The 18,452-nt window shown below is 44.6% G+C and overlaps 1 protein-coding gene across 2 annotated transcripts in view; it reads right to left on the bottom strand.

Annotated features, from left to right (window-relative positions):
* The window catches only part of sh2d5 (SH2 domain containing 5), a 74,334-nt gene that overhangs the window by 31,915 nt on the left and 23,967 nt on the right, over positions 1–18,452 (bottom strand). Inside the window, exons 5-7 of one of the 2 annotated variants that reach the window (XM_070860142.1) lie at positions 5,435–5,698; positions 4,853–4,936; positions 344–509 (exon numbers count right to left, since the gene is read on the bottom strand). In XM_070860142.1, coding sequence (XP_070716243.1) covers positions 344–509; positions 4,853–4,936; positions 5,435–5,698 — 514 coding nt within the window. The remainder of the gene's footprint in view (positions 1–343; positions 510–4,852; positions 4,937–5,434; positions 5,699–18,452) is intronic. The other variant, XM_070860143.1, reaches the window with a different exon arrangement.

Below are 18,452 nucleotides of genomic sequence, written 5' to 3'. Positions count from 1 at the left end.
GTAGGGTCTTTCTGGATGAATGAGCCAAGGTGGTCCGAATAGCCTTTCTTACCTATAGCTATCTTGTGAAGAGGAACATGTATGAGGATCAAATAGAAAAGATATGCTTAAACAATTATAAGGGTGATGTTCTCTGCATTCTGACTAGATTGTAGAAATAACAATGTTCTGCAAAATGCTATCTCAGCTAACAGTGTTGCTTCAGGGTAGAAATTAACTGGGTATAAATCAATTTACAGCGTCCCTAGAAAATACTAAAGAAATAATGAAAATCTTATTAGATGCTCCAAGCTTTAACCTTCCAATACACAGTTCTTGTAAAATGCAAATGCTTCATACTCACAGCCATCTGCTAGTGCTTGTTGAAATTGTCTCTTGAAGGTAGGACTCCTGTAAGCTCCTGACCGGATCCCCTTGTTGCGTATGGCTTTCTTTCGTACTAACGTTAGTGAAGAGAATGAACAGTCTTCTACTGATTTTTCAAGTGGATCCAATTCTTTTGGTTGAGCCTAAAGACGTAAGGAGGCATTAGATCAAAAGGTATAAAGGAAAAAAGTAGGAGTGGAGGGCAGAAAAATCAAAGGCAAAAATCAAAAAGGGCCACATTACAGCAGAATTCTAAAGAGTCAAAGTGTGTTAAAGAAATAAGCCTGAAGGCTCTGTGTCTCAATGCGAGGCGCATTCGTAATAAGGTGGATGAATTAACTGCACAGATAGCTGTAAACGGATGTGATGTAATTGGGATTACGGAGACATGGCTCCAGGGTGACCAAGGCTGGGAACTCAACATCCAGGGGTATTCAATATTCAGGAAAGATAGACTGAAAGGAAAAGGAGGGGGAGTAGCGTTGCTGGTTAAAGAGATTAATGCAATAGTAAGGAAGGACATTAGCGTGGATGAGGTGGAACCTGTATGGGTAGAGCTGCGGAACACCAAAGGGCAGAAAACGCTAGGGGGAGTTGTGTACAGACCACCAAACAGTCATAGTGAGGTTGGGGATGGCATCAAACAGGAAATTAGGGATGCGTGCAATAAGGGTACAGCAGTTATCATGCGTGACTTTAATCTACATATAGATTGGGCTAAACAAACTGTTAGCAATATGGTGGAGGAGGATTTCCTGTAGTGTATAAGGGATGGTTTTCTAGACCAATATGTCGAGGAATCAACTAGATTGGGTGCTGTGTAATGAGAAAAGATTAATTAGCAATCTTGTTGTGCGAGGCCCTTGGGGACCATAATATGGTAGAATTCTTCATTAAGATGGAGAGTGACACAGTTAATTCAGAGACTAGAGTCCTGAACTTTAAGAAAGGTAACTTCGACAGTATGAGACGTGAATTGGCTAGGATAGACTGGCGAATAATACTTAAAGGGTTGACGGTGGCTAGGCAATGGCAGACATTTAAAGATCACATGGATGAACTTCAACAATTGTACATCCCTGTCTGGCATAAAAATAAAACTGGGAAGGTGGCTCAAACGTGGTTTACAAGGGAAATTAGGGATAGTGTTAAATCCAAGGAAGAGGCATATAAAGTGGCCAAAAAAAGCAGCAAACCTGAGGACTGGTAGAAATTTAGAATTCAGCAGAGGAGAACAAAGGGTTTAATTAGGAGGGGGAAAATAGAATATGAGAGTAAGCTTGCAGGGAACATAAAAACTGACTGCAAAAGTTTCTACAGATACGTGAAGAAAAAAAGATTAGTGAAGACAAATGTGGGTCCCTTACAGTCAGAATCAGGCGAATTTATAATGGGGGACAAAGAAATGGCAGACCAATTGAACAAATACTTTGGTTCTGTCTTCACTAAGGAAGACACAAATAACCTTTTGGAAATACTAGGGGACCGAGGATCTAGCGAGAAGGAGGAACTAAACGAAATCCTTATTAGTCAGCAAAATGTGTTCGGAAAATTGATGGGATTGAAGGCCGATAAATCCCCAGAGCCTGACAGTCTGCATCCCAGAGTACTTAAGGAAGTGGCCCTAGAAATAATGGATGCATTGGTGGTCATTTTCCAACATTCTATTGACTCTGGATCAGTTCCTATGGATTGGAGGGTAGCTAATGTAACCCCACTTTTTAAAAAAGGAGGGAAAGAGAAAACAGGGAATTATAGACCGGTCAGCCTGACATCGGTGGTGGGGAAAATGTTGGAATCAATTATCAAAGATGTAATAGCAGCGCATTTGGAAAGCAGTGACAGGATCGGTCCAAGTCAGCATGGATTTATGAAAGGGAAATCATGCTTGACAAATCTTCTAGAATTTGTTGAGGATGTAACTAGTAGAGTGGACAAGGGGGAGCCAGTGGATGTGCTGTATTTAGACTTTCAAAAGGCTTTTGACAAGGTCCCACACAAGAGATTGGTGTGCAAAATTAAAGCACATGGTATTGGGGTAATGTACTTACGTGGATAGAGAACTGGTTGGTAGACAGGAAGCAAAGAGTAGGAATAAACGGGTCCTTTTCAGAATGGTAGGCATTGACTAGTGGGGTACTGTAAGGTTCAGTGCTGGGACCCCAGCTAGTTACAATATTCATTAATGATTTAGACGAACGAATTGAATTTAATATCTCCAAGTTTACAGATGACGCTAAGCTGGGTGGCAGTGTGAGCTGTGAGGAGGATGCTAAGAGGCTGCATGGTGACTTGGACAGGTTAGGTGAGTGGGCAAATACATGGCAGATGCGGTATAATGTAGATAAATGTGAGGTTATCCACTTTGGTGATAAAAACAGGAAGGCAGATTATTATCTGAATGGTGACAGATTAGTAAAAGGGGAGGTGCAACGAGACCTAGGTGTCATGGTATATCAGTCATTGAAAGTTGGCATACAGGTACAGCAGGCGGTGAAGAAGGCAAATGGCATGTTGGCCTTCATAGCTAGGGGATTTGAGTATAGGAGCAGGGAGGTCTTACTACAATTATACAGGGCCTTGGTGAGGCCACACCTTGAATATTGTATACATTTTGATCTCCTAATCTGAGGAAGGACAATCTTGCTATTGAGGGAGTGCAGCGAAGGTTCACCAGACTGATTCCCGGGATGACAGGACTGACATATGAAGAAAGACTGGATCGACTAGGCTTATATTCACAGGAATTTAGAAGAATGAGAGGGGATCTCATAGAAACATATAAAATTCTGACGGAATTGGACAGGTTAGATGTAGGAAGAATGTTCCCGATGTTGGGGAAGTCCAGAACCAGGGGTCACAGTCTAAGGATAAGGGGTAAGCCATTTAGGACCAAGATGAGGAGAAACTTCTTCACTCAGAGTGTTGTGAGCATGTGGAATTCTCTACCACAGAAAGTTGTTGAGGCTAGTTCGTTAGATAAATTCAAAAGGGAGTTAGATGTGGCCCTTACGGCTAAAGGGATCAAGGGGTATGGAGAGAAAGCAGGAATGAGGTACTGAAGTGCATGATCAGCCATGATCATATTGAATGGTGGTGCAGGCTCGAAGGGCCGAACGGCCTACTCATGCAACTATTTTCTATGTTAATTTACCTTTTATTGGGTAGGGAAGGTTGTAATTCCACTAGCCCCTTCTTCCCACATTTTGATATTGTGATTAGTAGATTACAACAAAAATGAATACGTAGAAGAACTTTACAGTGACATTTTTAACCTGTTCAGGGTACTTTGATTAATTTCTGGGAATGCAGAAGTTATTGGCAGTAATCATCTTTAGCAACAATCTTCTGGTACTTCCACAGGGAGTTGTTAAAATCAGAATTAATTTTGTGTATGCAGATGAATATCATAGATTGTTAAACCACATTTATTGGGAAGAGGGTCTGGTCTCTACATAACATATTGTCTCCAACCACTTAGACTTGATCCAACATTGTACAAAGACAGTGCTGGATGTCAGAGACCAGTTTTCAAAAGATTTGCAACATCACAAAGCATCAAATACAAAAGGGCTGTTCAAACTATTTTATTGAATGATATTAATGACTTTCAGGTTTTCTAAAATTGTTCCTATGAAAGTTGTGACTCCAAAACATTTTCAGTCAGATACATATTTGAGCCCTATATGAGAAGAGCTCACTTGAACACCCATTTTCTTTCTATAATTCCCAGTCATCTCTTGACATGTTAAAATGACAAGACTTCTTCAAAAGCATCTGAGAGAGGGATGAAGAGAAAGGGTGAAAGAGTAAGGAGACTGACATTCGGAACATGATTTTCTTGCTGTAAGACAGCAATGTATTCTCTGGGAGTTTACAAGAGATGAAGATACGGCTTAAGTTACCCTGAGAGCAATACTATTTTTCCCCCAGAGAATATCCTTGTGCAACTGGGATATGGGAGGAGTCAGGAGAGTCCTTTATTTAGGAGCTATGCACGACCAATGATCATAAAAAAAGATTGCTTTATAGTCTAAAAATTAGGACACATTGGAGACTCATTCCTCTGGAAATTACTTTAAATGGAGTTGCTCTAGCCCGCTAGATTCTACCACCTCCCAGATCAGTTGGCAGGACCGGGATAGGAAAACGTAATTTACCCATGTTTCTATCAAGCCAATGTTAATTAGGAACAAATTTCTTTAATCACCGCTCACTCGCTCTTCCACTAGATACTTACAATATTCAGCACATGCTAATTGCGTCTATGTTTAATTGCATTAATTAGTAAGCTGCTGAGGGGATAAGTAGCTGGGGCTCGACTGAAGCAACAATAATACAAAATGCAAATTTCATGTTAAAGATAAGCACGGAGCAAAATGTATAGACTGAAACCAATGTTTTGTCTGTGAAGCCTCTTTTAAGTGGGACATATGAAAAAGATAGGCTTCAGGTGAAAATATTCACAATCTTTTATGGCACATACCTTAGAATCAATTGTGGAATCATGTGCAGCTGTTTTACTGGTACAACACCCATAGTTTTCACTTTTAGTGGTTTCCTCAATATCCTGCAAGTAGTAGATTACATATGCACATGATTTTGGAGAGTTCACATGTTTAACAGAAAACTTAAGTTGTTACTCAATGACTGTGCAGGAGATGGGATGGCTGGTACCTTGTAGTTTATGGGGTTGGGAGCTGTAAAGCAGTTATCTCACCATACAGAAGCTGTGAATCTCCTATGCCTAGCCAGTCTTATTGTATATTAGGAACCAGGAGTGCCTGAGAGCAATTGTGAATGAATCATCTGTTCCAAGAGGCATTCTAAACACACATTATACTCTAATATCAGCTGAATACAAATTCAACAAAGTAAACCTTAGCAAAAAAATGTATTTTCAATAACTTTGAAAGAGATAATATTGCCTGTTTACTTAAGTATTGTTTTGATTAGTGTTATCATAGACTTTTCAGTTTTTTCTAGTAAATTAGTGACATCTGCAGCTCTGTGAAAATATCAATCTTTTACTCATCCATAAGCACAATACCCAGTCATTTTGCCTTACTATTTCTTCTGACGGTCTGAGTTCCTCTTGTCGTGACAGTCTCCTGAAGGACACCAGGGCACTGACATTCAAGGACACCTCCAGCTCTCCATAGTGCTCTTTCACATGTCTTGTAGAAACAGTTTGTACTGGGGAGCTTGGTTCCAGGTGGGTTTCCTGGTTAGGGTGGCAAGTGGCAGATACATTTCTCTGCTGTTCCCTCCTGTATTTCATGCCGGAAGCAAGCTGGAATATCCGACACAACTGCAAATTCAGAATGGTTGCCTACAGCAGAAAGAACTGTGTTAGACAGAAGGTTGGAGACAAATACACAAACTCAAAGCAACAATCAAGCCAATTGCAGGGTTCAAACAATGTGCATAACACTATAATAATATTACTATTCTTTTGCACCAAGTTACACTTGGTATAAAACTGCCCCCAAACTTGGGTCCAAGCACATTAAACCTTTTTAATAAATATAATATAGGATTCTCTATATTTAGTGTTTAGACATTATCGATACATGATAAAAATACAGAGCAATACAGTATTGGCAAATTATGCCATATGTTTAAAGAAAGAAAGAAGTTGCATTTATATACAGCCTTTCACGTACTCAGGATGTTGCAAAGCCCTTGACAGTAATTCATTATTCTGGAGCATGGCCACTGTTATTGTTAGCAAACACGGCAGCCAATTCACACACAACCAAGTCCTGCAAACAACAATAGTAAACAGTTTGTTGACCGAGAAGTTAATGTTGGCCTGGACAACAGAACTCCCCTGCTCTGAATAGTGTCACATGATTTTTTACATCCACCTGAATTAAGCTATTTAAATTATACTTGATTTATTTCCCACTTCTTAATTTTGTCTTCTGAATTCGCACAGTTACAGGTGTCAAGACATAGGTTTCTCCGTATGTGTGAACAGAGAATGACGGCATGCTAATCAACCATGGAAACATCACATTCAAGTCAATTCTGTTCTCATCCAATGACAACACATTCTGACAGTAGCCACCAGATAGCAGACAACCTGGCTGATTTCTCCCTCCATTTCCCAGGGAGGCTGAGGCTAATTGTAGCAGTTCTGCTGCTCCAGTGGAGATCAACTAACTCAGCAGAGACCAGGAATTCAACCTGGGACCTTCTGGTCTATATTGCTCAATTACATTTTTTTTAAAATTCGTTTCTGGGATGTGGCCGTCGCTGGCAAGGCCAGCATTTATTGTCCATCCTCAATTGATCTTGAGAAGGTGGTGGTGAGCCGCCTTCTTGAACCGCTGCAGTTCTTGTAGGGATAGTACTCCCACAGTGCTGTTAGGGAGGGAGTTCCAGGATTTTTACCCAGTGACGATGATATATTTCCAACTCAGGTTGGTGTGTAACTTGGAGGTGAACATGGAGGTGATGGTGTTCCCATGCGCCTTCGGCCCTTGTCCTTCTAGGTGGAAGAGGTCGCGGATTTGGGAGGTGCAGTCAAAGAAGCCTTGGCGAGTTGCTGCAGTGCATCTTGTAGATGGTACATACTGCAGCCACAGTGCGCCGGTGGTGGAGGGAGTGAATGTTTAAGGTGGCGGATGGGGTGCCAATCAAGTGGGCTGCTTTATCCTGGATGGTGTCGAGCTTCTTGAGTGTTGTTGGAGCTGCACTCATCCAGGCAAGTGGAGAGTATTCCATCACACTCCTGACATGTGCCTTATAGATGGTGAAAATACTTTGGGGAGTCAGGAGGTGAGACACTCACTGCAAAATACTGAGCCTCTGATCTGCTCTTGTAGTCACAGTATTTATGTGGCTGGTCCAATTAAGTTTCTGGTCAATGGTGACCCCCAGGATGTTGATGGTGGGGGACTAGACGATGGTAATGCTGTTGAATGTCGTAAGAACATAAGTGTTGTGTATCTGTAAAGCATGCACTCCCATGTTCCGCCACCAGGGAGCACATCCCCTGAAGTCCCAAGGGATCCCAGCATCCCTTGGGAGTACCAAACATAAGCCTAAGACCTGTTCCTCACTCTGGAGTGTCTTATTAAAGACTGAGGTCACTGTTACTTTAACCTCCCTGTGTGCAGCCTCATCTGTGTTAGGAACACAATAACTGGCGATGAGAATACGAATCCAACGCAAAGATGCAGCAAACTGTGGGCATCCTGGAGAAGTTCTCGGAGGGTGAGGACTGGGAAGCCTATGTCGAACGGCTAGACCAGTACTTTGTAGCCAACGAGCTGGACGGAGAAGGAAGCACTGCAAAAAGGAGAGCAGTCCTCCTCACAGTCTGCGGGGCACCGACCTACAGCCTCATGAAGAATCTTCTGGCTCTGGTGAAACCCACAGATAAGTCATATGAGGAGCTGTGTACACTGGTTCGGGAGCATCTTCACCGAGGGAGAGCGTGCTGATGGCGAGGTATCGGTTCTACACGAGCCAGCGATCTGAAGGTCAGGAAGTGACGAGCTACGTCGCCGAGCTAAGGCGACTTGCAGGACAATGTGCGTTTGATGGCTACCTGGAGCAAATGCTCAGAGACTTTTTTGTACTGGGCATTGGCCACGAGACCATCCTACGAAAACTTTTGACTGTAGAGACACCGACCCTCAGTAAGGCCATTGTGATAGCACAGGCGTTTATGTCCACCAGTGATAATACCAAACAAATCTCTCAGCACACAAGTGCTAGCAATGTTCATAAATTAACTGGAACTGTGTTTGTGAGCAGAAATGTACAGGGCAGAACCCACGAGTCTGCAACTGCCAGCAGGCCTCAGGTGACTCAGATGACTCAGAGTCCCCAACACAAAGGATAAATGCAAGGCAATTCACACCTTGTTGGCGTTGTGGAGGCTTCCATTCAGCCTATTCATGCCGCTTCAAAGAGCTGTGGAACAATGGGGCATCTCCAACGAGCTTGCAAACGAGCTGCAAGCTCTGCAAAACCTGCTAACCACCACGTGGCAGAGGAACATCGGTCCATGGTGGATCAAAGCAATTTAGAGCCTCAGAGGAGGCAGATGCTGAAGTACACGGGGTGCACACATTTTCAATGAAATGTCCACCTATAATGCTAAACGTAAAATTGAATGGCTTACCCGTAGCCATGGAACTGACACTGGCACTAGCCAATCCATCATGAGTAAAAAGATGTTTGAGAGACTGTGGTGCAACAAGGCATTCAGACCAGCCCTGAGCCCCATCCACACGAAACTGAGAACGTACACCAAAGAGCTTATCACTGTCCTGGGCAGCGCCATAGTCAAGGTCACCTACGAGGGCACGGTGCACAAGCTGCCACTCTGGATTGTCCCAGGCGATGGCCCCACACTGCTTGGAAGGAGCTGGCTGGGCAAAATCCACTGGAACTGGGATGACATCCGAGCGCTATCACATGTCAATGAGGCCTCATGTACCCAGGTTCTTAACAAATTTCCTTCCCTTTTTGAGCCAGGCATTGGAAACTTTTCCGGGGCGAAGGTGCGGATCCACTTGGTCCCAGAGGCATGACCCATTCACAAGGCGCGAGCGGTACCTCACATGATGAGGGAGAGAGTGGAAATCGAGCTGGACAGGCTGCAATGTGAGGGCATAATCTCCCCAGTGGAATTAAGCAAGTGAGCCAGCCCGATTGTTCCAGTACTCAAAAGTGATGGCACGGTCAGGATTTGCGGCGATTATAAAGTAACTATTAATTGTTTCTCGCTACAGGACCAATACCCGCTACCTAAGGCAGACAACTTATTTGCGATGCTGGCCACGTTCACCAAGCTCGACCTGACTTCGGCCTATATGACGCAGGAGCTGGAGGAGTCTTCGAAGGGCCTCACCTGCATCAACACACACAAGGGACTGTTCATCTACAACAGATGCCCGTTTGAATTCAGTCGGCTGCAGCGATCTTCCAGAAAAACATGGAGAGCCTACTCAAGTCGGTACCACACTCGGTGGTCTTTCAGGACGACATATTGGTCACGGGTCGGGATACAGTCGAGCACCTACAAAACCTGGAGGACTGCGACTAAAGAGGTTGAAATGCATCTTCATGGCAACAGAAGTGGAGTTTTTGGGGAGAAAGATCGCGGCAAACGGCATTCAGCCCACGGACGCCAAGACAGAGGCTATCAGGAATGCGCCCAGGCCACAGTACGTCACGGAGCTGCGGTTGTTCCTGGGACTCCTCAACTATTTTGGTAACTTCCTACCGGGGTTAAGCACCCTTTTAGAGCCCCTACATGTGTTATTGCGCAAAAGTGAGAACTGGGTATGTGGAAAAAAACAAGTAATTGCTTTTGAGAAAGCCAGAAACATTTTATGCTCCAACAAGCTGCTTGTATTGTATAACCCGTGTAAAAGACTTGTGCTAGCATGTGATGCGTCGTCGTACGGAGTCGGGTGTGTATTACAACAAGCCAACGTTGCGGGGAAGTTACAGCCTGTCGCATTGCTTCCAGGAGCTTGTCTAAGGCCGAGAGGGCCTACAGCATGATTGAGAAAGAGGCATTAGCGTGTGTGTTCGGGGTAAAGAAAATGCATCAGTATCTGTTTGGCCTCAAATTTGAGCTGGAAACCGCTCACAAGCCCCTCACATCCCTGTTCGCTGAAAACAAAGAGATAAATACTAATGCCTCAGCCTGCATACATAGGTGGGCACTCGCGCTATTAGCATATAACTATACCATCCGCCACAGGCTAGGCACCGAGAACTGTGCGGATGCTCTCAGTCGGCTACCATTGCCCACCACGGGGGTGGAAATGGCACAGCCTGCAAACTTGTTGATGGTGACGCAGCCCGCAGACTTGTTGATGGTCATGGAAGCGTTTGAAAATGATAAATCACCTGTCACGGTCCACCAGATTAGGACTTGGACCAGCCAAGATCCTCTGCTGTCCCTAGTAAAAAAACTATGTACTGCATGGGAGCTGGGCCAGCATCCCCGTTGAAATGCAAGAGCCAATCAAGCCATTCCAGCGGCGAAAGGATGAGCTGTCCATTCAGGCAGACTGCCTGTTGTCGGGTAACCGCGTAGTGCTACCAAAAAAGGGCAGGGAGACGTTCATCTCGGATCTCCACAGCACACACCTGGGTAGAGTAATGATGAAAGCGATAGCCAGATCCCACGTGTGGTGGCCCGGTATCGACTCTGACTTAGAGTCCTGTGTACGGCAATGCAGCGTATGTGCTCAGTTGAGCAACACGCCCAGAGAGGCACCACTAAGTTTTTGGTCCTGGTCCTCCAGACCATGGTCAAGGATCCATGTCGACTATGCGGGCCCGTTTCTCGGTAAAATGTTCCTGGTGGTGGTGGATGCTTTTTCAAAATGGATTGAATGTGAAATAATGTCGGGAAGCACCGCCACCGCTACCATTGAAAGCCTGAGGGCCATGTTTGCCACCCATGGCCTGCCTGACATATTGGTCAGTGACAATGGGCCATGTTTCACCAGTGCTGAATTTAAAGAATTCATGACCCGCAATGGGATCAAACATGTCACCTCGGCCCCGTTTGAACCAGCCTCCAATGGGCAGGCAGAGCGGGCAGTACAAACCATCAAACAGAGCCTTAAACGAGTCACAGAAGGCTCACTCCAAACCCACCTGTCCCGAGTACTGCTCAGCTACCGCACGAGACCCCACTCGCTCACAGGGGTGCTGAGCTACTCATGAACAGGACACTTAAAACCAGACTCTCGCTGGTTCACCCCAACCTGCATCATCAGGTAGAGAGTAGACGGCAGCAACAAAATGTAAACGATGGTCGCGCCACTGTGTCACGGGAAATTGATCTGAATGACCCTGTGTATGTGCTAAACTATGGACATGGTCCCAAGTGAATCGCGGGCATGGTGATAGCTAAAGAAGGGAATAGGGTGTTTGTAGTCAAACTAGACAATGGACAAATTTGCAGAAAGCACCTGGACCAAACGATGCTGCGGTTCACAGACTGCCCTGAACAACCCACAGCAGACACCACCTTTTTCGAGCCCACAACACACATCCAAAGGATCAACAACGCCACGCCGGACCAGGAAATCGAACCCATCATGCCGAACAGCCCAGCAAGGCCAGGCTCACCCAGCAGCCCTGCAGGGCCAACAACACGCCAGCCCAGCGAGGGCACAGCCAACACACCAGAATAGACATTTGTACTGAGGCGGTCCACGATGGAAAGAAAGGCTCCCGACCGCCTCACCTTGTAAATAGTTTTCACTTTGACTTTGGGGGAGAGGGGGAGTGATGTTGTGCATCTGTAAAGCATGCACTCCCATGTTCCGCCACCAGGGAGCTCATCCCCTGAAGTCCCAAGAGATCCCAGCATCCCTTGTGAGGACTGTATATAAGCCGGCCCCTAAGGCCTGTTCCTCACTCTGGCGTGTCTTATTTAAGACTGAGGTCACTGTTACTTTAACCTCCCTGTGTGCAGTCTCATCTGTGTTAGGAACACAATAATAAGAACATAAGAAATAGGAACAGGAGTAGGCCATACGGCCCCTCGACCCTGCTCTGCCATTCAATAAGATCATAGCTGATATGATCATGGACTCAGCTTCACTTCCCTGCCCGCTCCCCATAACCCCTTATTGTTTAAGAAACTGTCTATTTCTGTCTTAAATGTATTCAATGTCTCAGCTTCCACAGCTCTCTGAGACAGCGAATTCCGCAGATTCATAACCCTCTGAGAGAAGAAATTTCTCCTCATCTCTGTTTTAAATGGGCGGCCCCTTATTCTAAGATCATGCCCTCTAGCTCTAGTCTCCCCATCAATGGAAACATTCTCTCTGCATCCACCTTGTCAAGCCCCCTCATAATCTTATACATTTTGATCGGATCACCTCTCATTCTTCTGAATTCCAATTAGTAGAGGCCCAACCTACTCAACCTTTCCTCATAAGTCAACCCCCTCATCTCCGGAATCAATCTAGTGAACCTTCTCTGAACTGCCTCCAAAGCAAGTATATTCTTTCGTAATTATGGAAACCAAAACTACATGCAGTATTCCAGGTGTGGCCTCACCAATACCCTGTGCAGCTGCAGCAAGACTTCCCTGCTTTTATACTCCATCCCCTTTGCAATAAAGGCCAAGATTCCATTGGCCTTCCTGATCACTTGCTGTACCTGTATACTATCCTTTTGTACCTGCACAAGTACCCCCCAGGTCCCGCTGTACTGCAGCACTTTGCAATCTTTCTCCATTTAAATAATAACTTGCTCTTTGATTTTTTTTCTGCCGAAGTGCATGACCTCACACTTTCAAACATTATACTCCATCTGACAAATTTTTGCCCATTCACTTAGCCTGTCTATGTCATTTTGCAGATTTTTTGTGTCCTCCTCACACATTGCTTTTCCTTCCATCTATGTATCGTCAGCAAACTTGGCTACGTTACACTCAGTCCCTTCTTCCAAGTCGTTAATATAGATTGTAAATAGTTGGGAGTCCTAGCACTAATCCCTGCGGCACCCCACTAGTTACTGGTTGTCAACCAGAGAATGAACCATTTATCCCGACTCTCTGTTTTCTGTTAGTTAGCCAATCCTCTATCCATGCTAATATATTACCCCCAACCCCGTGAACTTTTATCTTGTGCAGTAGCCTTTTATGTTGCACCTTTCAAATGCCTTCTGGAAGTCCAAATACACCACATCCACTGGTTCCCCTTTATCCACCCTTTTCGTTACATCCTCAAAGAATTCCAGCAAATTTGTCAAACATGACTTTCCCTTCATAAATCCATGCTGACTCTGCCTGACCGAATTTTGCTTTTCCAAATGTCCTGCTACTGCTTCTTTATTAATGGACTCCAACATTTTCCCAACCACAGATGTTAGGCTAACTGGTCTATAGTTTCCTGTTTTTTGTCTGCCTCCTTTTTAAATAGGGGTGTTACATTTACAGTTTTCCAATCGGCTGGGACCTCCCCAGAATCCAGGGAATTTTGGTAAATTACAATCAATGCATCCACAATCCCTGCCGTTACTTCTCTTAAGATCCTGGGATGCAAGCTATCAGGTCCAGGGGATTTATCTGACTTTAGTCCCATTATCTTACTGAGTACCACCTCCTTTGTGATTGTGTTAAGTTCCTCCCCCCCATAGCTCCTTGACTATCCACTATTGGAATATTGTTAGTGTCCTCTACCGTAAAGACTGATACAAAATATTTGTTCAGAGTTTCTGCCATCTCCATGGGGCAGTGGTTAGACTCTCACTTGAGATAGTCATTGCCTGGCACTTGTGTGGCGTGAATGTTATTGCTGCTTATCAGCCCAAGCCTGAATGTTGTCAAGGTCTTGGTGGACTGCTTCATTATCTAAGGAGTTGCTAATGGAACTGAACACTGCAGTCATCAATAAATATCCCAACTTCTGACCTTATGATGGAGGGGAGGTCATTGATGAAGCAGCTGAAGATAGTTGGGCTCAAAAAACTGCCCTGAGGAATTCCTGCAGTGATGTTCTGGGGCTGAGATGATTGACCTCCAACAACCACAACCATCTTCCTTTATGCTAGGTATGACTCCCTGATCGAGTTCAAAACCGATGCTGAGGTCAATGCCTGGTGATTCCCATTGACTTCAATTTTACTAGGACTCCATGATGTCAGAGTTGGTCAAATGCTGCCTTGATGTCAAGGGTAGTCACTTTCACCTCACCTCTGGAATTCAACTCTTTTGTCCATATCTGGACCAAGGTTGTAATGAGGTCTGGAATTGAGTGGTCCTGGCAGAACACAAACTGAGCATCGGCGAGCAGATTATTGGTAAGTGCCGCTTGATAGCACTGTCAACGACAGCTTCCATCACTTTGCTGATGATTGAGAGTAGGCTTATTGGGCGGTAATTGGCCGGATTGAATTTGTCCTGCTTTTTGTGGACAGGACATACCTGGGCAGTTTTCCACATTGTCGGGTTGTAGCTGTACTGGAACAGCTTGGCTAGAGGAGCACAAGTCTTCAGCATGACAGCTAGGATGTTGTCAGAGCCCATAGCCTTTGGTGTATCCAGTGCGCTCTGCCGTTTCTTGATATCAACGTGGAGTGAATCAACTTGGCCGATGACTGGCTTCTGTGATGGTGGGGACCTCACGAGGAGGCCGATATGGATCATCCATTCGGCACTTCTGGCTGGAGATGGTTGCAAATGCTTCAGCCTTGTCTTTTGCACTTGCGTGCTGGGCTCCGCCATCATTGAGGATGAGGATATTCATGGAGCCTTCTCCATGAATATCCCCAGGAATACTGAGGGAATGATCAGCCATGATCTTATTGATGGTGGTGCAGGCTCGAAGGGCCAAATGGCCTACTCCTGCACCTATTTTCTATGTTTCTATGTTTCCTCCCATTAGTTGTTTAATTGTCGACACCATTCACGACTGGATGTGGCAGGACTGCAGAGCTTTGATCTGATCCGTTGATTGTGGGATCGCTTAGCTCTGTCCATAGTATGCTGCTTCCGATGTTTCAGATGCATGCAGTCACCCCATTTTTAGGTACACCTGGTGCTGCTCCTGCCATTCTCTTCTGCACTCCTCATTGAACCAGGGTTGATCCTTTGGCTTGTTGGTAATAGTAGAGTGAGGGATATGCCAGGCCATGAGGTTACAGATTGTGGTGGAATACAATTCTGCTGCTGCTGCCCCACAGCGCCTCATAGATGCCCGGTTTTGAGCTGCTAGATCTATTCCATTTGGCACAGTGGTAGTGCCACACAACACAATGGAGGGTGTCCTCAGTGTGAAGGTGAGATTTTGTCTCCACAAGGAATGTGCAGTGGTCACTGCTACCAATGCTGCCATGGGACAGATAGATTGGTGAGGATGAGGTCAAGTAGGTTTTTCCCTCGTGTTGGTTCTCTCACCACCTACCACAGTCCTAGTCTGGCAAGTATGTCCTTCAGGACTCAGCCAGCTCTGTCAGCAGTGGTGCTACCGAGCCGCTCTTGGTGATGGACATTGAAGTCCCCCGCCCAGAGTACATTCTGTGTCTTTGCCACCCTCAGTGCTTCTTCCAAGTGGTATTCAACATGGAGGAGTATTGATTCATCAGCTGAGGGAGGGCGGTAGGTGGTAATCAACAAGGAGGTTTCCTTGCCCATGCGTGACCTGAAGCCATGAGACTTCATGGGGTCTGGAATCAATGTTGAGGACTCCCAAGGCCACTCCCTCCTGAATGTGTACCACTGTGCCATGACCCCTGGTGAGTCTGTTCTGCCGGTGGGACAGGACATACCCAGGGATGGAGGAATCTGGGACATTGTCTGAAAGGTATGATTCCATGAGCATGACTTGTCAGGCTGTTGCTTGACTAGTCTGTGGGACAGCTGTCCCAATTTTGGCACAAGTCCCCAGATGTTAGTGAGGAGGACTTGTCAGGGTGGACCCTGTTTGATGTGCCATTGTCATGTTCAAAGCCGATGCTGAGGTCGATGCCTGGTGGTCTTACTATTGTTTTTCATAGTGGTTGTGTACAACTGAGTGGCTTGCTAGGCCATTTCAGAGAGCAGTTACGAGTCAACCACATTGCTGTGGGTCTGGAGTGACGTATAAGCCAGACTGGGTTAGGACGGCAGATATCCTTCCCTAAAAGGACATTAGTGAACCGGTGAAGCTTCATTATGTATTTCTATTGTGCTTTCAACAAAATAATGGAATGTTAGCGCTTCTAACATTTTTATATAAATCTCAAAATATATCTATATATGATAGAATGTCAATCACCTGCCCCCTCTGCCCCCCTCCCCCACCCCCCTCTGCAGGATCATTCATGATAGACAGTCAGGGGACTGACGGAATAAAAAGAAGCATCATATTTTACAGACCCCAGCTTGAAAGAGAAATGCCCATCATGCTGGAAATATCCACACTGTGTGGTATTGGAATATGGATTGGCATTAATGAAGAAAAATGACACATGTAACAAGTCATTTAAAGAAAACGTTATACTCAAATCAGTTCATCATCAGTATTAGTGAAGTAAATGTTGAGATTAAAAAGAAAGCAAAGCTGCCAGAAATCTGAAATAAAAATGAAAAATGCTGAAAGAACTGAATGGGGTACTGTATGTTTGCAGCACTTTATATTTTAATTTAAATAAATGCATTCTGTTTAATCCACAAAATATACACTAATTTATATTTGGCTTCTCTTCATTTTGATTTTGTAGGTTTTGCATCTTTACAAGTAGATCTTCTGTGACATTCGCAGATTGTCCAGACCTAGACTATTGTTTTGTTTTTTGTGTTTTATTAAACTGTGAAGGACGTCAGTGCGGGGGAATTGAACCCTTGCCATTTCAGGCTTAGTATCAAGCTCAGAGGTCAGGTTTGGAGCAGTCAGACACAGAGACAAGCTTCAATGTTCTGGCCCAAAGTTGTGCCTTGGCCCCAAACTCAGATTAGCAGCCCCTAATGCAGCAGGGACATCCCCTCCGCCCACCCCACCCCCACTCCATTTCCTACTCCAGCCATCCTGTGTGAGTCTGAGTGAGACTGGAAATTAGTGGTAAATCAGAGACAGTTTTGTTCTGTAGGCCCAATGTCAATCTGAACTGAATCAAGACTTCCCAAACTCATTTTACATAGTACCCTTACAGCCAAGAGATGGGGAGACTTTCATCGAATCAATCTGGGCAGATTTGAACCCAGTTCCCAGGGCCAAAAGGCCAGTGTCTAACCCACTGCAACACCCAGTTCCCCAAACCATGCTATCCGAGGTCCTCCAACGACAGCAGTTTGCCTATCACCGTAACATAGGATCATAGATGGGTTTATTTGCACTAATTGAATTGCAGCCGTTTCTCTGATTGGCTCTCCATTATCACATGGCCTATTGCTCATTGTTCCCCTTGGAGGATAAGCCACACCCTGAAGTTTCTTGGAATGTGTCAATGGAACCACCCAGCCTAACTTTGTACATTGTAACATGATCCATTTGTTAACTTCATTCAATTGCCAACTTGTCAGTGAAGAAAGGAAAAATCCCACCCTGATCAGGTCAGTGCTGTCATTACTCCGAATACAGCTGAACATCTTTTTTCAGTTTAAGTGTGAAATGTTCTGTATTCACGACATTAAAAAGCAAACTACCGTACTGAAATTTCCAGATTTTGCCAGTCAGTGCAATTGAACATATGGCAAAGAAGAATTTAATCACCATACTTTCAACAGAAAACGAGGAGATTTCCTGTCAAACCTAAACTACAGTTTCTTTATAAACGGCAATTTGATTTTGTTTTGTTTCCCTGCTCTCTCCCCAGCTCCCCATGGTATTTTTCCATCTTTCAGATAAACCAAGGTCCCATCTGCTCTCTCAACTGGACATTAAAACAATTTATGGCTCCATTCGAAGAAGACCAAGGGAAGCACTCGGTGTCCTGGCCAATATTTATCCCTCAATCAACATCACTAAGACAGATTATCTGGTTATTTATCTCACTGCTGTTTGTGGGACCTTGCTGTGCACAAACTGGCTGCTACACTACATCACTTCAATAGTACTTCATTTACTGTGAAGCATTTTAGGATACAAAAGGCAGTATATAAATACAAGTTTGTTCTTTCTTTCCCATGCAGTACAATTTAATATCCAGAGCCATTTATACATGCTGCAAGTTATCCCTCCTGGTTGTTTCTGTGCTTTGGCACCACTGAATTCTTTCAGGATTTGGATTGAAACTCCAGCCCAGGAATGCGGGATTCCAGAACAGGACACCGTGTCCCACAAGTTACCCATTTCCTCAGTTTCAATGTCAGCACACGTCACACTGTCTCCCCATAAAACAGATTTTTCTTCTTTCAATGACCAACAAACCAATACATTTCTAATGTACGCAATGCTGAATCTATATTATACACCCAGTTCACAGAAAACAGGTGAGGTAACAAATCAGCAGATTCAAATTCTGGGGATGGAGTGCAATAAAGATAAGCCCCCAAAAAAGAAAATGCCTAAAACGATTCCATTTGTTGTTTGTAACTTTTTTATTATCCAGTTTGTAAGTTATTTTTTAAAAACAATACTCATACTTTTAAGCATCTTATTATTTAT

This window comes from Pristiophorus japonicus, chromosome 18 (genome assembly GCF_044704955.1).
Source record: "Pristiophorus japonicus isolate sPriJap1 chromosome 18, sPriJap1.hap1, whole genome shotgun sequence".
Classification (NCBI taxonomy): domain Eukaryota; kingdom Metazoa; phylum Chordata; class Chondrichthyes; family Pristiophoridae; genus Pristiophorus; species Pristiophorus japonicus.
This window is presented reverse-complemented; position numbering and strand designations above follow the sequence as displayed.